The 23,651-nt window shown below is 37.5% G+C and overlaps 1 protein-coding gene across 4 annotated transcripts; it reads right to left on the bottom strand.

Moving 5' to 3' along the window:
* Positions 1 to 17,550: 17,550 nt before the first annotated feature.
* Positions 17,551 to 22,483, bottom strand: LOC140182871 (EID1-like F-box protein 2). Of its 4 annotated transcripts, XM_072230527.1 has the most exons (10): positions 21,991 to 22,336; positions 21,389 to 21,486; positions 20,976 to 21,291; positions 19,869 to 19,938; positions 19,550 to 19,650; positions 19,335 to 19,430; positions 19,129 to 19,212; positions 18,949 to 19,051; positions 18,612 to 18,838; positions 17,551 to 18,182 (listed from the first exon to the last, which is right to left on the bottom strand). In XM_072230527.1, exons 6-9 carry the CDS (start codon positions 19,362 to 19,364, stop codon positions 18,627 to 18,629), a joined length of 429 nt encoding a protein of 142 aa, XP_072086628.1. In that variant the 5' UTR covers positions 19,365 to 19,430; positions 19,550 to 19,650; positions 19,869 to 19,938; positions 20,976 to 21,291; positions 21,389 to 21,486; positions 21,991 to 22,336; the 3' UTR covers positions 17,551 to 18,182; positions 18,612 to 18,626. The 4 variants fall into 4 exon arrangements, 3 of the variants coding, with proteins under 3 accessions (XP_072086628.1, XP_072086629.1, XP_072086627.1); XM_072230528.1 differs by lacking the exon at positions 21,389 to 21,486 and having other exon boundaries at positions 19,327 to 19,430; positions 21,991 to 22,385; XM_072230526.1 differs by lacking the exon at positions 21,389 to 21,486 and having other exon boundaries at positions 21,991 to 22,385.
* Positions 22,484 to 23,651: the final 1,168 nt, after the last annotated feature.

The following is a 23,651-nucleotide window of genomic DNA, read 5'->3' as shown; positions in this document are numbered from 1 at the left end:
AGAACTTTCCAACCTCTTCTTCGGATCTCATGTCGGATCTCCGGATACTCATTCTTTTTTAGCGTGAAAGGAACATCAAGGATCACTTTCTTCTTGGCCACAACTTCATAGAAGTGGTCTTGATGGATCTTTGAGATGAATCTCTCCATCTCCCATGACTCAGAGGTGGAAGCAATTGCCTTCCCTTTCCTCTTTCTTGAGGTTTCTCTGGCCTTAGATGCCATTAATGGTTATGGATAAACAAAAAGTAATGCTTTTACCACACCAAACTTAAAATGTTTGCTCGTCCCCGAACAAAAGAAGAAAGAAAGAAGGAGAAGAAGAAGAAAAATGGAGGAGAGGGAGAGAGGTGTGTATTCGGCCAAGGGAAAGAAGAAAGGGTTGTGTTGTGTGAAAATAAAGAAGGAATGAGGGGTTTATATAGGAGTGGGGGAAGGTTTAGGGTTCGGCCATTAGGGTTGGGTTTGGGAGGGAAAAGAGTTTGAAATTTGGAGGTAGGTGGGGTTTTTGGGGAAGAGAGGATGGATGTGAATGGTGAAGAGGTGATGGGGAAGAGTGATTGAGGTGATTGGTGAAGGGTATTTGTGGAAGAGAGTTATGAAAAGGTATGAAGAGGAGAGAAGAAAAGGTGGAGATCCTGTGGGGTCCACAGATCCAGTGGGATCAAGGACTTAACATCCCTGCTCCAATTAGGCGTGTAAAACGCCCTTAGTATGCATGTCTGGCGTTAAACGCCAGCTTGCTGCTTATTTATGGCGTTTAACGCCATTTCCATGCTCTGTTCTGGCGTTAAACACCAGTCTGGTGCTTGTTTCTGGCGTTTAACGCCAGCTTGATGCTTCTTTCTGGCGTTAAACGCCAGTTTGATGCTTCTTACTGGCGTTTAAACGCCAGTAAGTTCTTCCTCCAGGGTGAGCTGTTTTTAAAGCTATTTTTCATTTTGTTTTTTGATTTTTCAGTAGTTTTTGTGACTCCACATTATCATCAACCTAGAAAAACATAAAATAACAATAGAAAATAAATGGATATAATTAAATAACATTGGGTTGCCTCCCAACAAGCGCTTCTTTAATGTCAATAGCTTGATAGTGAGCTCTCATGGAGCCTCACAGATGTTCAAAGCAGTGTTGGAACCTCCCAACACCAAACTTAGAGTTTGAATGTGGGGGTTCAACACCAAACTTAGAGTTTGGTTGTGGCCTCCCAACACCAAACTTAAAGTTTGACTGTGGGGGCTTTGGTTGACTCTGCAGAGAGAAGCTTTTCATGCTTACTCTCCATGGTTACAGAAGGAGATCCTTGAGTTTTAAACACAAGGTTGTCCTTATTTGGTTGCAGGACCAACTCTCCTCTATCCATATCAATCACAACTTTTGCTGTGGCTAGGAAGGGTCTTTCAAGGATGATGGATTCATCCTCATCCTTCCCAGTGTCTAGGATTATGAAATCAGCAGGGATGTAAAGGCCTTCAACCTTTACTAACACGTCCTCTACTTGTCCATAAGCCTGTTTTCTTGAGTTGTCTGCCATCTCTAATGAGATTCTGGTAGCTTGCACCTCAAAGATCCCAAGTTTCTCCATTACAGAGAGTGGCATTAAGTTTATTCCTGATCCCAGGTCACACAGAGCCTTCTCAAAGGTCATGGTGCCTATGTTACAGGGAATTAGGAATTTACCAGGATCCTATTTCTTTTGAGGTAACTGATGCTTATCCAATGCATTCAGTTCGTTGGTGAGCAAGGGAGGTTCATCCTCCCAAGTATCATTACCAAATAAACTAGCATTCAACTTCATGATGGCTCCTAGATATTTAGCAACCTGCTCTTCACTGATGTCTTCATCCTCTTCAGAGGAAGAATAGTCATCAGAGCTCATGAATGGTAAAAGGAGGTTTAATGGAATCTCTATGGTCTCTAGATGAGCCTCAGATTCCTTTGGTTCCTCAAAGGGATACTCCTTATTGGTCAGTGAATGTCCCAGGAGGTCTTCCTCACTAGGATTCACGTCCTTCTCCTCCTCTCTGGGTTCGGCCACACCATGTAAGGTTATGGCTGGTGCATAAAATTACAATCACACTTTTGCAACTCCGCACAACTAACCAGCAAGTGCACTAGGTCGTCCAAGTTTTTGCACTAGGTCGTACAATCACACTTTTGCGTGATAGAATGGAAAACAGTAGTAATTGCATTAATTCATGAAGAAAAGCAGAGCTCCTCACCCCCAACAATGGGGTTTAGAGAATCATGCCGTAGAGAATACAATAAGAAATGTGTAAAGTGTCATGACGTACAATATGAATCACTGAAAGTAGTATTTATAGTAAACTAGTGACCTAGGGTTACAGAAAATGAGTAAGCTAGGGTGTTTATTGTAAAATTCCACTTCTGGGGCCCACTTGGTGTGTGCTTGGGCTGAACATTAAAGCTTTCATGTGTAGAGACATTTCTTGGAGTTAAACGCCAGCTTTTATGCCAGTTTGGGCGTTTAACTCCAGCTTTTGTACCAGTTCTGGAGTTAAATGCCAGAATTCTTGAGCTGACTTGGAACGCCTGTTTGGACCATCAAATATCGGGCAAAGTATAGACTATTATATATTGCTGGAAAGCCCAGAATGTCTACTTTCCAACGCAATTGAGAGCGTGCCAATTGGGCTTCTGTAGCTCCAGAAAATCCACTTCGAGTGCAGGGAGGTCAGAATCCAACAGCATCTACAGTCTTTTTTCAGCCTCTAAATCAGATTTTTGCTCAGGTCCCTCAATTTCAGCTAGAAAATACCTGAAATCACAGAAAAACATACAAACTCATAGTAAAACCCAGAAAAGTAATTTTTATTTAAAAAATAATAAAAACATAATAAAAACTAACTAAAATGTACTAAAAACATACTAAAAATAATGCCAAAAAGCGTATAAATTATCCGCTCATCACAACACCAAACTTAAATTGTTGCTTGTCCCCAAGCAACTAAAAATCAAATAGGATAAAAAGAAGATAATATACAATAAACTCCAAAAACATCTATGAAGATCAGTATTAATTAGATGAGCGGGGCTTTTAGCTTTTTGCCTCTGAACAGTTTTGGCATCTCACTTTATCCTTTGAAGTTCAGAATGATTGGCTTCTATAGGAACTCAGAATCCAGATAGTGTTATTGATTCTCCTAGTTAAGTATGTTGATTCTTGAACACAGCTACTTTATGAGTCTTGGCCGTGACCCTAAGCACTTTGTTTTCCAGTATTACCACCGGATACATAAATGCCACAGACACATAACTGGGTGAACCTTTTCAGATTGTGACTCAGCTTTGCTAGAGTCCCCAATTAGAGGTGTCCAGAGTTCTTAAGCACACTCTTTTTGCTTTGGACCACGACTTTAACCGCTCAGTCTCAAGTTTTCACTTGACACCTTCACGCCACAAGCACATGGTTAGGGACAGCTTGGTTTAGCCGCTTAGGCCAGGATTTTATTCCTGTGGGCCCTCCTATCCACTGATGCTCAAAGCCTTGGATCCTTTTTATCACCCTTGCCTTTTGGTTTAAAGGGGTATTGGCTTTTTCTGCTTGCTTTTCTCTTTCTTTTTTTTTTGCAAGCTTTCTATTCACTGCTTTTTCTTGCTTCAAGAATCAATTTTATGATTTTTCAAATTATCAAATAACATTTCTCCTTTTTCTTTCATTCTTTCAAGAGCCAACAATTTTAACATTCATAAACAATCAAATTCAAAAATATGCACTGTTCAAGCATTCATTCAGAAAGACAATAGTATTGCCACCACATCAAAATAATTAAACTGTTTTAAAATTCAAAATTCATGTATTTCTTTTTCTTTTTCAATTAAGAACATTTTCCTTTTAAGAAAGGTGATGGATTCATAGGACATTCATAGCTTTAAGACATAAACTTTAATTTTATTAATTATGGAATAAAAATAAGACTCAAAAATAAATATAAAGGCAGACCCATAATAATAGAAGACAGAAAATTAAAAGCAGAAAAATAAATGACTCTTAAAATAGACTCTTAATAATAAAGGTTATCACAGAGTTAGGACTCAACAACCTTGATTTTGAGAAGTGGATGCTCCCTCTTTTTGTGGGGTGCTTGGTCCTTCAAGGGAGAGCTTCTGGCACTTCAGCTCCTGTAGCTCACGCCCCTGCTTCTCCTGTTCCTTCAGCAGCTTGCAGAGCATGCAGTTTTGATTCTGCTGTTCTTCCTTAAGTTGTTCTATAGCTTCCTGCAGCTTGGTAACAGATGCTTCTAAGCGGGTCCAGTAGTCAATTTCAGGAATTTCTGGGAGGAACTCCTGCGCCCTCTTTTTGATGGAGTTGTCTTGCACTTGTCCTTCCATTGACTTCTTGGTGATTGGGTGTTCAATTGGGATGAATTCATCTACTCCCATCCTCACCCCAGCATCTTTACATAGCAGAGAAATTAAGCTTGGGTAGGCCAGTTTGGCTTCAGTGGAGTTCTTGTTTGCAATTGTGTAAATCTCACAAGAAATCAGATGATGAATCTCCACTTCTTTTCCAAGCATAATACAATGAATCATCACTGCTCTTTTGACAGTGACCTCAGAGCGGTTGCTAGTAGGCAATATAGAACGCCCAATGAAGTCCAGCCAGCCTCTTGCAACTGGTTTGAGATCTCCTCTCTTGAGTTGGTTTGGGACACCTTTGGAATTGGTTATCCACTTAGTTCTAGGGAGGCACTTAATCCAACCCCTTATCTACTCTCACCATTCTCCTATTAAAGGATTCAGGATCATCTTGTAGTTGAGGTAGTTTGAAGACCTCTCTTATTTTGTCCAGATGGAAGCAAATAATTCTTCCTCTGACCATGGTTCTGTAGGTATAAAAAGCGGTTCCAGTCATTCTCTGCTTATCTGTCAGCCACAGATTTGAGTAGAATTTCTGAACCATGTTTCTTCCAACCTTTGTGTTAGGATTGGCTAGAATTTTCCATCCTCTGTTTCAAATTTGCTCTTGGATCTCCGGATATTCATCTTCTTTCAGATTGAATTTAACTTTCGGGATCACTGACCTCAGACCCATTATTTTGTAGTAATAGTCTGCATGTTCTTTGGTTAGGAACCTCTCTTGATTCTAAAGACTCTTTGAAGTATTCTCTTTCTTGCCTCTTGATTTGGTTTGTTTTCCCTTAGGTGCCATGATCTTGATGAGTCTTAGCTCAGTGATCATGGAAAAGCACACCAAACTTAGAGGTTTGCTTGTCCTCAAGCAAAAGAAGGGAAAGGGGAGAGAGAGGAGAAGAGGTAAATTCAAATGGTGTAGAGGAGGGGATGGCCAAAATTATTTTTATAGGAGGAGGGGATGGCTTTCAAAAAATTTGAGAGAGATATGAAAAGATATGGAAAGAATTTGAGAAGATATTTGAGTTTTTGAAGAAGATTTGGAAAGGATTTGAAAGAAATTTGAAAAATAATTTAGAAAATTATTGAATGATGAAAATTGAGGGTGAATGATGAAAGTTTGAAACATGTTTATGCAGAAAATTATGAGTCAAAACATGAAAATTTGAAAAAATTTCAAGTTGGAAACAAAATCTCCTCCCCCTGCCTTTTTGGTGTTAAACGCCCAGAATGGTATCCATTCTGGCGTTTAACGCCCAGTTGTTGGCCATTATGAGCGTTTAACCCCCAGCCAGGTACCGTGGCTGGCGTTAAACACCAGAAACTCCTTTATCACTCGGTGTTTTGCTGAACGCCCAGAATGATACCCATTCTGGCGTTTAACACCCAAAATGCCCCTTACTGGCGTTTTCTTGCCAGCAAGCTCCTTTTCTCTGCTTTTTGCACTGAATCCTTCTGTAACTCTATAAATTCCTTCATTTTTGATGATTAACCTTTGATGAAAATGTATATCAAGCCTCTACAAGTATTAATTTAAAATAAATAACTTGCTAATGGCTGGGTTGCCTCCCAGCAAGCACTTCTTTATTGTCTTTAGCTGGACCTTTACTGAGCTTCATTCAAGCCTCAGTTTTGAGCATTCTTGCTTAAAATTGCTTTCAAGATAATGTTTGATTCTCTGTCCATTGACAATGAACTTTTTGTCAGAATCAATATCTTGAAGCTCAACATATCCATATGGTGACACTCCTGTAATCACATATGGTCCCCTCCACCGGGATTTTAATTTCCCAGGGAATAATCTGAGCCTAGAGTTAAATAGTAGAACTTTTTGTCCTAGCTCAAAGACTCTGGATGACAATTTCTTGTCATGCCACTTTTTTGCTTTTTCTTTATAATTTTTTGCATTTTCAAAAGCATTGAGTCTGAACTCTTCCAGCTCATTTAGCTGGAGTAATTTTTTCTCGCCAGCTAACTTAGCATCCATGTTTAGGAATCTGGTTGCCCAGTAGGCTTTATGTTCCAGTTCCACGGGCAGATGACAAGCCTTACCATACACAAGCTAGTATGGAGAGGTTCCTATAGGAGTCTTGAATGCTGTTCTGTATGCCCACAGAGCATCATCCAAGCTCTTTGCCCAATCCTTTCTACGGGCAATTACAGTCCGTTCCAGGATTCTTTTTAGTTCTCTATTAGAGACTTCAGCCTGCCCATTTGTCTGTGGATGATACGGAGTTGCTACTTTGTGGCTAATTCCATATCGAACCATAGCAGAATAAAGCTGTTTATTGCAGAAATGGGTTCCCCCATCACTGATTAGTACTCTGGGAACACCAAATATGTTGAAAATATGTTTCTAGAGGAACTTCAGCACAGTCTTGGTATCATTAGTGGGTGTGGCAATTGCTTCCACCCATTTAGATACGTAGCCTACTGCCACCAGAATGTAAGTGTTTGAGTATGATGGTGGGAAAGGACCCATGAAGTCAATACCCCATACATCAAACAACTCAATCTCTAAGATCCCTTGTTGAGGCATGGCATAACCATGAGGCAAGTTACCAGCTCTTTGGCAACTGTCACAGTTACGCACAAACTCTCGGGCATCTCTATAGAGAGTAGGCCAATAGAAGCCACATTGGAGGACTTTAGTGGCTGTTCGCTCACTTCCGAAATGTCCTCCATACTGTGATCCATGGAAATGCCACAGGATCTTCTGTGCCTCCTCTCTAGGGACGCATCTGCGGATCATTCCGTCAGTGCATCTCTTAAAGAGATATGGTTCATCCCATAAGTAGTACTTTGCATCAGAAATTAGTTTTTTCTTTTGCATCCTGCTGTACTCCTGGGGTATGAACCTCACAGCTTTATAATTTGCAATGTCTGCAAACCATGGTGCCTCCTGAATGGCAAAGAGTTGCTCATCCAGAAAGGTCTCAGAGATCTCAGTGGAAGGGAGGGACGTCCCAGCCACTAGTTCTAACCGGGACAGGTGATCAGCTACCTGGTTCTCTGTCCCTTTTCTGTATCTTATTTCTATATCAAACTCTTGCAGAAGCAACACCCATCTTATGAGACTGGGTTTTGAATCCTGCTTTGTGAGTAGATATTTAAGAGCAGCATGGTCAGTGTACACAATCACTTTTGATCCTACTAAATAGGATCTAAACTTGTCAATGGCATAAACCACTGCAAGCAGCTCTTTTTCTGTGGTTGTGTAATTCTTCTGTGCGTCATTTAGAACACGACTGGCATAGTAAATAACGTGCAGAAGCTTGTAATGCCTTTGTCCCAACACTGCACCAATGGCATGGTCACTAGCATCACACATTAATTCGAATGGTAATGTCCAGTCAGATGCAGAGATGACTGGTGCTGTGACCAGCTTGGCTTTCAGGGTTTTAAACGCCTGCGGACACTCTGTGTCAAACACAAATGGTGTGTTAGCAGCTAGCAGGTTGCTCAGAGGTTTTGCAATTTTTGAAAAATCCTTTATGAACCTCCTATAGAATCCTGCATGCCCCAGAAAGCTTCTGATTGCCTTTACATTGGCAGGTGGCGGTAATTTTTCAATTACCTCTACCTTGGCTTGATCTACCTCTATTCCCTTGCTTGAAATTTTGTGCCCAAGGACAATTCCTTCAGTCACCATAAAGTGACATTTTTCCCAGTTAAGACCAAGTTAGTTTCTTGGCACCTTTTCAGGACAAGTGCTAGATGATCAAGACAGGAGCTGAATGAGTCTCCAAATACTGAGAAGTCATCCATGAAGACTTCCAGGAACTTCTCTACCATATCAGAGAAAATAGAGAGCATGCACCTCTGAAAGGTTGCAGGTGCATTGCAGAGACCAAAAGACATTCTTCTGTAAGCAAATACTCCAGATGGACATGTGAATACTGTTTTCTCTTGGTCTTGAGGATCCACTGCAATTTGGTTGTAGCATGAATAGCCATCCAAAAAGCAGTAGTATTCATGACCTGCTAGTCTTTCTAGCATTTGGTCTATGAATGGTAAAGGAAAATGATCCTTTCTGGTGGCTGTATTGAGCTTTCTGTAATCAATACACATATGCCACCCTGTAACTGTTCTTGTGGGAACCAGTTCATTCTTTTCATTATGAACCACTGTCATGCCTCCCTTCTTGGGGATAACTTGGACAGGGCTCACCCAGGGGCTATCAGAAATAGGATAAATAATCCCAACCTCTAGTAACTTAGTGACCTCTTTCTGCACCACTTCCTTCATGGCTGGATTTAGCCGCCTCTGTGGTTGAACCACTGGCTTAGCATCATCCTCCAATAGGATCTTGTGCATACATCTTGCTGGGCTAATGCCCTTAAGATCACTTATGGACCACCCAAGAGCTGTCTTGTGTGTCTTTAGCACTTGAATTAGTGCTTTCTCTTTCTGTGAATTTAAAGCAGAGCTTATGATCACTGGAAAAGTGTCACCCTCTCCCAGAAATGCATATTTCAGGGATGGTGGTAGTGGTTTGAGCTCGGGTTTAGGAGGTTTCTCCTCTTCCTGAGGGATTTTCAGAGGTTCTTTTATTTCCTCTGATTCCTCCAGATCAGGCTGAACATCTTTAAAGATGTCCTCTAACTCTGATTCAAGACTTTCAGTCATATTGATCTCTTCCACCAAAGAGTCAATAATATCAGTGCTCATGCAGTCATTTGATGTGTCTGGATGCTGCATAGCTTTGACAGCATTTAACTTGAACTCATCCTCATTGACTCTCAGGGTCACTTCCCCTTTTTATACATCAATAAGAGTTCGTCCAGTTACTAGGAAAGGTCTTCCTAGAATGAGAGTAGCACTCTTGTGCTCCTCTATTTCCAGCACTACAAAATCAGTGGAAAAGGCAAATGGCCCAACCTTGACAATCATATCCTCAATGATGCCTGATGGATATTTAATGGAGCCATCAGCAATTTGAAGACATATCCGGGTTGGTTTGACTTCTTCAGTCAAGCCAAGCTTTCTAATAGTAGATGCAGGTATTAGGTTAATACTTGCTCCAAGGTCACATAGGGCTGTCTTGGTACAAGCACCCTCTAATGTGCATGGTATCATAAAGTTTCCTGGATCTTGAAGCTTCTCTGGTAAGCTTTTCAGAATGACTGCACTGCATTCTTCAGTGAGAAACACTTTTTCAGTTTCTCTCCAATCCTTCTTATGACTTAAGATCTCTTTCATGAACTTAGCATAAGAGGGTATTTGCTCAAGTACCTCTGCAAACGGGATCTTTATTTCAAGAGTCCTGAGATAGTCTGCAAAGCGGGCAAATTGTTTATCCTGTTCTGCTTGGCGGAGCTTCTGAGGATAAGGCATCTTGGCTTTATATTCTTCAACCTTAGTTACTGCAGGTTTATTCCCTACAGAAGTGGTTGGAGAAGCCTTCTTAGAGGGGTTACTATCAGCACTTGCAGGTGTCTGATCCCTCATTGGCATTTAAACGCCAGGAATGGGGGCTGAATGGGCGTTTAACACCAGGTTCCCACCCTTTTCTGGCGTTTGAACACCAGATTTGGGCATCTATTTGGCGTTTAACACCAGTTTTTCCCCCCCTTTCCGGCGTTTGAATGCCAGAGTTATTCCTCTCTGGGCTCTTAATGTCCTCAGAGGGATTTTGGGCAGTGGTTTGGTCATCCTCTGTCATTTGTTCCTTTCTTGACTTTTTTGCTACTTTGAGCTGAGTTATTCAATGTCTTCCCGCTCTTTAGTTGGACAGCTTGGCAACCTTCTGTTATCTGTTTAGATAGCTGCTGTCTTGTCTGATTCAATTGTGCTTCTATATTCTTGTTAGCATTTTTAGTATCTTGGAGCATCTCTTTGAATTCTGCTAATTATTTTGTCATAAGGAGTAATTGCTGATTAAGTTCAACAATCTGTTCTTGAGGATTAGGATTAGTAGTTACTGCCATAGCCTTTTCTTTTATGGAGGACTCACTATTTGAGTACAGATGTTGATTTCTAGCAACTATATCTATGAGCTCTTGAGCTTCTTCAATTGTTTTTCTCATGTGTATAGATCCACCAGTTGAGTGGTCTAGGGACATCTGAGCTTTTTCTGTAAGTCCATAGTAGAAGATGTCTAACTGTACCCACTCTGAAAACATTTCAGAGGGGCATTTTCTCAGCATCCATTTGTACCTCTCCCAAGCATTATAAAGGGATTCATGATCCTCTTGTTTAAAGCCTTGGATGTCCAGCCTTAGCTGTGTCATCCTTCTTGGAGGGTAAAATTGATTCAGAAATTTGTCTGTTAATTGTCTCCATGTTTTTATGCTTGATGTGGGTTGGTTATTTAACCATCTCTTAGCTTGATCTTTTACAGCAAATGAAAACAATAATAATCTGTAGACATCCTGATCCACTTCTTTATCACGTACTGTGTTAGCAATTTGTAAGAACTGTGCCAGAAACTCAATAGGTTCTTCCTGTGGAAGACCGGAATACTGGCAATTTTGCTGCACCATGATAATGAGCTGAGGATTTAGCTCAAAGCTGCTTGCTTTGATGCGAGGTATACAGATGCTACTCCCATATGCAGCTGTAATGGGGTTAGCATATGACCCCAGAGTCCTTCTAGACTGTTCACTTCCACTTATGTCCATGATGGAGAAAAGGGAATTGATATGAATTATATTTTTTTTTGTTTAAAAGTAACCGAAAATAATAAGTAAAATAAATGGAAAATAAAATAAAATTTTGAAAACAAAAATAAAATAAAATAAAATAAAAGCAAATTGAAAACTAAATTAATTAATTAATTAAAAAAAGATTTTGAAATTAGCAATTAAAAAGATATGATTTAAAAGCTATGATTGCAAATTAAAAAAAAAAGATATGATTGAAGAAATTAAAAAGATTTTATTTTTGAAAAAGATTTGAAAATATCAATTTTTGAAATTAGAATATTAACTTGACTAAAAAAAGATATGATTTTGAAAATCTTTGACTAAATTAATGCAAAATTCGAAATTTATGAGTAAAATAAGGAAAGGATTTTTTTTATTTTTGAATTTTAATGCGGAAAGAGAAAAACAACAAAATGACACTAAACTTAGAAATTTTAGATCAAAACACAGAGAACAAACAAGAAAACTTTGAATGTCAAGATGAATACCAAAAACACTTTGAAGATCAAGATGAACACCAAGAACAAATTTTTGAAAAATTTTTAAGTAAATAAAAGCACAAAAACACACCAAACTTAAAATTTTTAGAGAATCAAACAAAAATTTTCGAAAAATTAAAGGAAAACACAAAGAAGACACCAAACTTAGAATTTTTAAAAATCAAGAAAGAACTGAGGACATGCAATTTCGAAAAATTAAAAGAAAATAAAAGCATGCAATTGACACCAAACTTAAAATATAAAACTAAACTCAAATAAAAGACTCTAAACCAATAAAAATAAAATATTCCTAATCTAAGCAACAAGATAAACGGTCAGTTGTCCAAACTCGAACAATCCCCGGCAACGGCGCCAAAAACTTGGTGCACAAAATTACAATCACACTTTTGCAACTCCGCACAACTAACCAGCAAGTGCACTGGGTCGTCCAAGTAATACCTTACGTGAGTAAGGGTCGATCCCACGGAGATTGTCGGCTTGAAGCAAGCTATGGTTATCTTGTAACTCTTAGTCAGGATATCAATAATTCTCATATTTAATTGTAAAAAGTAAAAGAACATGAAATAAATACTTGTTATGCAGTAATGAAGAACAGGTTGAGGCTTTGGAGATGCTTTGTCTTCTGAATCTCTGCTTTCCTACTATCTTCTTCTTCATGCACGCAAGGCTCCTTCCATGGCAAGCTTTATGTTGGGCATCACCGTTGTCAATGGCTACTTCCCGTCCTCTCAGTGAAAATGTTCCAAATGTGCTGTCACCGCACGGCTAATCATCTGTCGGTTCTCGATCATGCTGGAATAGGATCCATTGATCCTTTTGCGTCTGTCACACGCCTAACAATCGCGAGTTTGAAGCTCGTCACAGCCATCCCTTCCCTGATCCTACTCAGAATACCACAGACAAGGTTTAGACGTTCCGGATCTCAGGAATGGCCGCCAATAATTCTAGCTTATACCACGAAGACTCTGATCTGAATCATGAGGCTAAGAGATATGCATTCAATCTAAGGTAGAACGGAGCTGGTTGTCAGGCACGCGTTCATAGGTGAGAATGATGATGAGTGTCACGGATCATCACATTCATCAGGTTGAAGTACGAATGAATATCTTAGAATAGAAGCAAGCGTGATAGAATGGAAAACAGTAGTAATTGCATTAATTCATAAAGAACAGCAGAGCTCCTCACCCCCAACAATGGGGTTTAGAGACTCATGCCATAGAGAATACAATAAGAAACGTGTAAAGTGTCATGAGGTACAATATGAATCACTGAAAGTAGTATTTATAGTAAACTAGTGACCTAGGGTTACAGAAAATGAGTAAGCTAGGGTGTTTATTGTAAAATTCCACTTCCGGGGCCCACTTGGTGTGTGCTTGGGCTGAGCATTGAAGCTTTCATGTGTAGAGACATTTCTTGGAGTTAAACGCCAGCTTTTATGCCAGTTTGGGCGTTTAACTCCAGCTTTTGTGCCAGTTCTGGAGTTAAACGCCAGAATTCTTGGCTGACTTGGAACGCCTGTTTGGGCCATCAAATCTCGAGCAAAGTATGGACTATTATATATTGCTGGAAAGCTCAAGATGTCTACTTTCCAACACAATTGAGAGCGCACCAATTGGGTTTCTGTAACTCCAGAAAATCTACTTCGAGTGTAGGGAGGTCAGAATCCAACAGCATCTGCAGTCTTTTTTCAGCCTCTGAATTAGATTTTTGCTCAGGTCCCTCAATTTCAGCCAGAAAATACCTGAAATCACAGAAAAACACAAAAACTCATAGTAAAGCCCAGAAAAGTGATTTTTATTTAAAAACTAATAAAAATATAATAAAAAATAACTAAAATGTACTAAAAACATACTAAAAACAATGCCAAAAAGCGTATAAATTATCCGCTCATCAATGGCCTTGCACTCTCTTTTTGGATTCTCTTCTGTATTGCTTGGGAGAGTACTAGGAGGAGTTTCAGTGACTCTTTTACTTAGATGGCCCACTTGTGCCTCCAAATTTCTAATGGAGGACCTTGTTTCATTCATGAAACTTAGAGTGGCCTTAGATAGATCAGAGACTAAATTTGCTAAGCTAGATGGATTCTGCTTAGAATTCTCTATTTGTTGCTGAGTAGATGATGGAAAAGGCTTGCTATTGCTAAACCTATTTCTTCCACCATTATTAAAGCCTTGTTGAGGCTTTTGTTGATCCTTCCATGAGAAATTTGGATGATTTCTCCATGAGGGATTATAGGTATTTCCATAGGGTTTCGCCATGTAATTCACCTCTGCTATTGCAGGGTTCTCAGGATCATAAGCTTTTTCTTCAGAAGATGCCTCTTGAGTACTGTTGGATGCAGCTTGCAATTCATTCAGACTCTGAGAAATTATATTGACTTGCTGAGTCAATATTTTATTCTGAGCCAATATGGCATTCAGAGTATCAATTTCAAGAACTCCCTTCCTCTGAGGCGTTCCATTACTCACAGGATTCCTTTCAGAAGTGTACATGAACTAGTTATTTGTAACCATGTCAATGAGTTCTTGAGCTTCTGCAGGTGTTTTCTTTAGGTGAATGGATCCACCTGTAGAATGGTCCAATGACATCTTAGATAATTCAGACAGACCATCATAGAATATATCCAGGATGGTCCATTCTGAAAGCATGTCAGAAGGATACTTTTTGGTCAGTTGCTTGTATATCTCCCAAGCTTCATAGAGGGATTCACCTTCATTCTGTTTGAAGGTTTGAACATCCACTCTAAGCCTGCTAAGCTTTTGAAGAGGAAAGAACTTGGCTAAGAAAGCCGTGACCAGCTTATCCCAAGAGTTCAGGCTATCCTTAGGTTGAGAGTCCAACCATATTCTAGCTCTGTCTCTTACAGCAAACTGGAAAAGCATAAGCCTGTAGACCTCGGAGTCAACCCCATTGGTCTTAACAGTATCACAGATCTGCAAGAATTCAGTTAAGAACTGAAAAGGATCTTCTGATGGAAGTCCATGAAACTTGCAGTTCTGTTGCATCAGAGAAACTAATTGAGGCTTTAGCTCAAAATTGTTTGCTTCAATGGCAGGGATTGAGATGCTTCTTCCATGTAAATTGGAATTTGGTGCAGTAAAGTCACCAAGCATCTTCCTTGCATTGTTATTATTTTCGGCCATGTCTCCTTCTTTTTCGAAAATTTCTGTCAGATTTTCTCCAGAGAGTTGTGCTTTAGCTTCCCTTAGCTTCCTCTTCAGAGTCCTTCCAGGTTCAGGATCAGCTTCAACAAGAATGTTCTTGTCCTTGCTCCTGCTCATATGAAAAAGAAGGGAACAGAAAATAATAGGGATCCTCTTTGCCACAGTAGAGAGGTTCCTTTATGTGAGTAGAAGAGAAGAAAAAGAATTCAAACACAAAAAGAGGGAGAGGGTTCGAATTTTTAAGAAGAAGAGAAGCGTTAGTAGATAAATAAATAATTAGGAGGAGGTGAGAGGGAAGAATTTTCGAAAATAATTGAAAAGAAAAGAAAAATATTTTTGTTTTTAATTTAAAATTAAAATTAAAATTCGAAAGTTTTTTAAAAAAATGAAATTAAATTAAATTAGAATTTTAAAACAAAAGTTAATTAAAAAGGAACTTTGAAAAAGTGGGAAAGAGTTTTCGAAAATTAAAGAGGGAAAATTAGTTAGGTGATTTTGAAAAAGATAAGAATCAAACAAGATAAGATTAATTTGAAAAAGATTTGAAAATTAATTTTGAAAAGATAAGAAGTTAGAAAAGATTTTGAAATTGATTTTGAAAAAGATGTGATTGAAATTTATTTTGAAAAAAAGATTTGAAAAAGAAATTTAAAAAGATTTGATTTTGAAAATTAAAGTTGATTACTTGACTAACAAGAAACAAAAATATATGATTTAAAAATTTAAAGATTGAACCTTTCTTACTAGGCAAGTAACAAACTTTAAAATTTTTTAATCAATCACATTAATTGTTAGCATTAATTTTGAAAATATGGAATGGAAATAAAAAAAAGATTTTGAAGATCAAAATTTAAAGTTTTCGAAAATATGAAAGAAAAAATGAAAAAAGATTTGATTTTTGAAAAAGATTTGAAAAAGATAGAATTTTTAAATTGAAAATTTGATTTGACTCATAAGAAACAACTAGATTTTAAAAATTTTTGAAAATGTCAACTCAAATTTTCGAATTTTATGAGAAGAAAAAGGGAAAGATATTTTTTTATTTTTGAATTTTTAATGATGAAAGCGAAAAACAACCAAAAGACTCAAAACATGAAAATTATGAATCAAAACACATGATGCATGCAAGAACACTTTGAATGTCAAGATGAACACCAAGAACACTTTGAATGTCAAGATGAACACCAAGAACTTATTTTTGAAAATATTTAAGAAAAGAAAAATATGCAAGACACCAAACTTAGAAATTTTTAATGTTAAGACACTAACAAATTGAAAATGCATATGAAAAACAAGAAAAGACATAAAACATAAAATTGCAAAGATCAAACAAAGAAGATCATCAAGAACAACTTGAAGATCATGAAGAACACATGCATGAGTTTTCGAAATTTTAAAGAAAAATTAAAAGCATGCAATTGACACCAAACTTACAATTTGACACTAGACTCAAACAAGGAACATCAAATTATTTTTGATTTTATAAATTTTTTTTTATTTTTTCAAAAATTAATTGGAAGAAGAAAAATGAGGATTTCAAAATTTTTAATAAGAATTCCAGGAATCATGCAATGTTAGTCTAAAGCTCCGGTCCAGGAATTAGACATGGCTTACTAGCCAGCCAAGCTTTCAGTGAAAGCTCCGGTCCAAAACACTAGACATGGCCAATGGCCAACCAAGCTTCAGCAGATACAAATCAGGCATATAACAGATGATTAGATGAAAGTCCAAGGACTCTTGCCATGATAAGTGGAAGCCTCAGTCCAAAAAAATTAGACATGACTTGACAGCCAACCAGGCTTCAACAGATCATGAAGAAACTCTAGAATTCCTTCTTTAAAATTTTGAAGAACATAGAATAATTTATTAAATTTTTTTTTGAAAATTTTTCGAAAATAAAAAATAATAAAAACAAAAAGCTTAAAATTAAAATAAAATTACCTAATCTGAGCAACAAGATGAACCGTCAGTTGTCCAAACTCGAACAATCCCCAGCAACGGTGCCAAAAACTTGGTGTGGCAAAATCGTGATCGTTCATTCCTTGGTAACGGCGCTAAAAACTTAATACGCACGTTCATAATCTTAGTTCTTTGTCACAACTTTGCACAATTAACCAGCAAGTGCACTGGGTCGTCCAAGTAATAAACCTTACGTGAGTAAGGGTCGATCCCATGGAGATTGTCGGCTTGAAGCAAGCTATGGTCACCTTGTAAATCTCAGTCAGGCAGATTCAATTGGTTATGGAGATTTGATAATTAAAAGATAAATAAAATATAAAATAAAGATAGAGATACTTATGTAATTCAATGGTGAGAATTTCAGATAAGCGTATGGAGATGCTTAGTTCCTTCTGAATCTCTGCTTTCCTACTGCTTTCATCCAATCCTTCATACTCCTTTCTATGGCAAGCTTTATGTAGGGTATCACCATTGTCAATGGCTACATCCCGTCCTCCCAGTGAAAATGGTCCAAAATGCACTGTCACCACACGGCTAATCATCTGTCAGTTCTCGATCATACTGGAATAGGATTCAGTAATCCTTTTGCATCTGTCACTACGCCCAGCACTCGCGAGTCTGAAGCTCGTCACAGCCATCCCTTCCCAGATCCTACTCGGAATACCACAGACAAGGTTTAGACTTTTCGGATCTCAAGAATGGCCGCCAATAATTCTAGCCTATACCACGAAGACTCTGATCTCACGATCAGGAGGCTAAGAGATATGCATTCAAGCTTGTTTTCATGTAGAACGGAAGTGTTTGTTAGGCACGCGTTCATAAGTGAGAATGGTGATGAGCGTCACATAATCATCACATTCATCATGTTCTTGTGTGCGAATGAATATCTTAGAGAAGAGATAGGCTTGAGTTGAATAGAAAAACAATAATACTTTGCATTAATTCATGAGGAATAGCAGAGCTCCACACCTTAATCTATGGTGTGTAGAAACTCTACCGTTGAAAATACATAAGAACAAGGTCCAGGCATGGCCGTGAGGCCAGCCCCCAAGTCTAAGGAAAAACGTTCCAAAGATTATCAAAAGGTTCCAAGATATAAATACAATAGTAAAAAGTTCTATTTATACTAAACTAGTTACTAGGGTTACAGAAATAAGTAAATGATGCAGAAATCCACTTCCGGACCCACTTGGTGTGTGCTTGGGCTGAGCATTAAAGCTTTCACGTGTAGAGGTCTTCCTTGGAGTTAAACGCCAGTTTGTAACCTGTTTCTGGCGTTTAACTCCAGAATAGGGCAGAGAGCTGGCGTTGAACGCCAGTTTGCGTCATCTAAACTCGGGCAAAGTATGGACTATTACATATTGATGGAAAGCCCTGGATGTCTAATTTTCAACGCAATTGAGAGCGCACCATTTGGACTTCTGTAGCTCCAGAAAATCCACTTTGAGTACAGGGAGGTCAAAATCCAACAACATCTGCAGTCCTTCTTCAGCCTCTGAATCAGATTTTTGCTCAGGTCCCTCAATTTCAGCCAGAAAATACCTGATATCACAGAAAAATACACAAACTCATAGTAAAGTCTAGAAATGTGATTTTTATTTAAAAACTAATAAAAATATACTAAAAACTAACTAAATCATACTAAAAACTATGTAAAAACACTGCCAAAAAGCGTATAAATTATCCGCTCATCAGAAATCCTTCAAATTCAATCATTAAAGCTAGCACTAAACATGATAATGATCTAAAATAAAAATAAAATTTAACAAACAGGCACACTTCTAAAGCACCAAATAGCATGATAATTGAGCCTAAAGTGAGGCCAGGTTATAGCATTGGATTTAGGGATTATATGTTGAAATGAGGATGCCACTTCCCATTTAAATCTTCCACAGTATCCTTTTATACTTCTATCATGAAGACCTCTTATGGATATAAATATTTAAACATAAATAAGTAGAGAGAAAGTACCTAAGAATCAGTTAACTATTCCTCCTCTGATGAGGATACCTCTTCTGAATCAGACAATGGTAACAAGGTGCATGTCCCAAGCATGTGGCCATTGAGGCACACATAATACTCAACACCATCTTCATAGGAACCCAACCAGGAACTAGCACTTTGAGGGATCATTCTGGCCTGCCGCATGTTCCACAACTTCGCCTTGCAATAAATGCAAACTTGTGTAGGATGGAGTTCTGCAACCTTGTTAATAAGCATCTTTCTGACCTTGGAAGTTCCGAATGACTTAAACACGCCACGGATTTATTCCGAGCAGTATTCTTTTTGTTTTTCTTCACGATCTTACCTGAATCCATTGCCTTCTTGACAGCCTTCACTGCTTTTGCTCGTCGATAAGTGACATCAACAAGCGAAAGTCCACCCTTTTCTTTCTTATTTGCCCCCTTAACCTGCAGTTCATGTATTAAAGTTCAACAGAGGTTAAGGAATACGGATTAAACCGTAAATGCAAACAGGAAGTGCATACTTCTAGTTTGTCATCATCTCCTTCATCTTCCAACATCTCTCTAGCCGCTTCCAATTTTCTACGCTTCTTTCTCGACAAATTTTTCTGCATTGGTTAAAAATCCATCATGCAATTACCGAATAATGCATGGAAACAAGTTTGAATATATATCCTAATAGGTACAATAATAAAAAAGCTGCATGCAAAATAGGGGGTCACCTCCTTACCTCTCGCTCCCGCTTCCCTTTTTCCTTCATTTTGAGGTCTTCGGCTTCCTGAGCACTAATTACCTTTCCAAAACTCTTGTCGTTATTAATAGATGCCTTTAATAGAAGAGAAAGAGTCAACCATATCAAAATGCATTATAATGACCTCACAAAAAAGAAAAAACTAATTGCTTGTAATTTGAGGAATATCACAACAATGAAACAAGAAATTTTACCTTTGTTGTTTTGCAGCAACCTTTTTTTCTGTCTCTGCTATAAACCAGGTTCTTTTAGGGCAGAGAAAGATCTCTTCCTTATGAGCAATCATGTTTTCAGCCTGCCCATTTCATAAGAGCATGATTATATTTGAATGGCAAATCTTAGGAATGAGAAAATGCAGAATGAATGGTAGATTCAAAGCCACATAATACAATACTAGTATTAGGAAGTACTATTTCTTAAACCATAATGTGAAGTGAACACACATAAAGATTTGGAGAATTTTCCATCAAAGCAGGACATGTTATTTGTTAATCATAAAACAAGACATTTTACCAGCTTTTGTTTCAAATGATCTGAGCATTCAACCTCGTATACCATGTAACTTGCAAGAATTAAATGACACCTGCAAAAATTAAATTCAATTCAGGTTTCTTTAACAGAAGAACAAGACAGCAATTCTAAAATTTTCCACCAAACTAGTTGAAAAATTTCTAAGATGTAGTTATATTAATAAAATAATAGATCTAATTTTATTATTCAATCACCAGAGTGTTAATATTAATATTAATTTGGAAAAGAAAAGGCTGGTTAGTTGTTAAGACTTAATAAGTCAGTCAAAGAATACGATATGAAAGATTAGTTAAAGAGTTAGACTAAACAATCAATAATAGGTACTATCTTTAATTTCTTCTATAAAATGACAAATTACACAAACAGTTGATAGCTTGATTTAGTTGCCATTTAATTTCTACCAGAAACAATGTATACATATAACAAAATTAGATCAAGCTAGCCATATACATTTTAGGCCCTAGTTAAGCTAATGATTGGTTTCAATTAACTTTATGGTTTCAGAAAGGTTCATCAATTATTGCACATGCAATCAATATTCCTTTTAACCACCCTACTAATTTGGATTGCTAGCAAAAACGACAACTAGTATTGGCAACGTAAGTGACTTGTAGCCATGTGTTAGAATTTGAAAAGAACTAAATAAAGAGGTAATCTTGTCTTTATCTGCATCAAAATTGACTAAGTTCTTTGAAACACGGTGGCATCCATATATTATATAATGCACCACAAAGAATGAACTTTAGATCAAAAGCAGAGTAGTGTGAATAATGGTGCAAATGGGGTTCCAATATTTGGGCACAAGAGGCATGAGAAGTGGGTATCAGAGGCTTGGAAAACAACTTTGTTGGGTGAAATCTGTGAATGGAAGATTACGAGGTATTAGGTTGTCATGAGAATGTACAATGATGTTGTCAACAGAATGAACCTGTAGGAAGTGTTTGGTAATGCTGCTGTTGTTATTCCCACACAATGAGGTCTTTCTGTAATCTCTCATCATCATCATCCAAATTTATTATGTCATTTTAATATTGCTTTCATAAAATTTAGATTGTAAAAAAAAAAGAAAAAGAAAAAAAAGACACGCACCTTTTCATCATAAGCAGGGCCACCAAAAGAAGAGGGCATCTTTGCAGCTTGACTTGCAGCAGCATTTCAGATACCATTATAACAAAACAAAAAGTAATTCAAAATTTTAGATACCATTATAACAAAAACATAAAACAATTTAGAATTTTAGATAACCTTAAAAACATATCCCCCATTATACTGATGCACTTATCGGTATTGATAGAATCAAGCTAACTCGTTTTATGGCTATATATAACCAATAAGCAAAATGATGAGAAATATGCTGACTGAGTAATTGATTGCTTTCCAAGGTAGAGGAGGCCTCTACTTGAACCTGAAATAAAAAAAATTAAAAGTAAAGATATTAGGAACTGAGTTGATATGTGATACCAACTCTTTGGACATAAGATACTTTTAAGTGAAAGAAAAACCTGAAGTGGATTTCATGTTTTCAATATTGATTATGGATAACTCAATCCTTTTTCTATTTCTTGATGGAGTATAAGACACTTTTAAGTGAAAGAAAAACCTGCAATTTCAATATTGATTATGGACTACTTCTCTAGTTTTCAATAAGCTCTAAATTAGTTCAGAACCAGTCCATCTAATTTTTAACCAGCTCAGAATTGTTATCCATTTTCTAAACTTGCATCCAAGTATAGGGATGATATTCTAAAAATCATACAATTAGAAAAACCACAGAATTAGAAACATTTTTATATTCTGAGCAATAATGCAAACAAAATCTTAATGAAACACTACAGAAAGTATTTCAAACACTTAAAATTAGGATCTGAAATCCAAATATAAACGGAGCAAGAAAGCAAGAATGGCAGATTAAGCAAGCAAGAACGGAGAAGACAGAGCAAACAAAATATTAGGATCTGAAACACTTAAACACTTCAATTTTAGCTTGATCTGCCAGATTCATTAGGATCAAGCAAGCAAACAGAGCAAAAGTAGTAATACAGAGAGAGAATCACAGCTTCTAAATATTGAAACCTAAATCGAAAAATAAATGGAGAAGACCTACCGACAGCGGCAATCTTGTGCGTCTACATGTAAGAACGACGGTGGTACAGGCGGCGGTACAAGCAGTGGAGGTGTGGTGTTGTAACAAGAACAGTAACGGTGGCTAGAAGACCTTGGCGACTAAAATCTGAGATGAACAAATGATGACAGTGATGCGGATCTGAGGTGGATCGGATGGAAATGAGGTCCAAGGAGTAGGATGATGGACGGCGACTGTCGGCGATGGTAACGGTTACGGCGGTGGTGATCGGCGATGGAGGAAAGCACGCGAATTAACCCAGTGTCGATACTTCTCTTCCTTTTTCAGTTTCTCTTTCTCTCTCCAGTTTTCAATTTCATTTAAGGATAATAAAAAGAAAGTAATAATAAAGTTTAGTGGCAATAATGATAATGCCCACTGTAATAATTTAAAAAAATTAAAATTATAAGTAATAAAAGATAATAATTTTCTGGCAATAGTAATAATGGTCACTATAACATATTATAATAATGGCAAATATATAATTACCGCAAAAACATAACTTAAATTAAAGAATTAGTGGCCATTATGTTATTGCCACTAAAAGCTTGTCGCTAAAATACATTTTTCTTGTAGTGGCTCAGAAGCATAATCAGTCTGTTTCTCATGCTCTACAGGAACGAACTGCTCTGATACCATAATATAACACCCTACCACACAGAGCATTACACCTAGGATGTAATACAGAGGTGGTGAGGCGCTACGACCTCTAAAATAAAATGTGTACATATAATAGCAGAAAGAATATAATAAACTAGGAGCCTTGAAAAATGGGTAAAAAAAATCGCAAAATAAAAAGTGCAACGCTCTGAAAACGGAATGACTTGCGTGTGAAGAAAACTATAATTATCAAACATAAAATAATAAAAGTAGGAATAGAGAGCCAAAGATATAAAATAACAAGCTCCTAACTCAGTCTGCGAAGTCAAGGCTGGCCGGAGAATATTTACATATATATATATATATATATATGAAAAACCCAAATGTACATAAGCAAAACCCTGCCTCTCCATAAACCTCTAAGAGGATAAAAAAGAATAAGTTATGCGAAGAGAAAGCTAAGTACATACATATACATCATTGTGCAATAAAATAACCCGGTAACCACTTCGCTTCAGGAGCTCAGACGCCTGACAAGACGCCTCTCGACCTGTATCTGAAAAAAATAACAACATAGTATGGAATGAGAACCAGAGGTTCTCAGTATGGTAAAGGTGCCACACACATAATATATAAGGTCCTAGGAATGCCAGAGGCAATCCTAGAACGCCGACACTTAGATTCTAGAGCTTAAAGTATTAAACTGAAGCCATAAAATGTGGTTTTCTAAGAATATTTAAACCTAACTTAACTTAACCTTAAATCTAAGTCCCACACTGTCATTCCTCCATACCTCCAACTCCATCATGTATTTTCACAGATAAATAGACAAATAAAGGCAAGCACAAGAATGTTACAAATACTGCAGGTAACAAATACACATTTAACATGGCAAGTACATATAGGCACACCCAATTAAAGCACAAGCAAGTAATTCAAGTAATATGAACATGATGCATGCCTGTCCTATGGCTGATGAGGCTCATCTGTCGGTTATCCAGCCAATCCAACAAGTCTGAATTGAACTTAAACTGTCCCCCAAC

The sequence above is a fragment of the Arachis hypogaea genome, chromosome 20, assembly GCF_003086295.3.
Source record: "Arachis hypogaea cultivar Tifrunner chromosome 20, arahy.Tifrunner.gnm2.J5K5, whole genome shotgun sequence".
In the NCBI taxonomy this organism is placed as follows: domain Eukaryota; kingdom Viridiplantae; phylum Streptophyta; class Magnoliopsida; order Fabales; family Fabaceae; genus Arachis; species Arachis hypogaea.
This window is presented reverse-complemented; position numbering and strand designations above follow the sequence as displayed.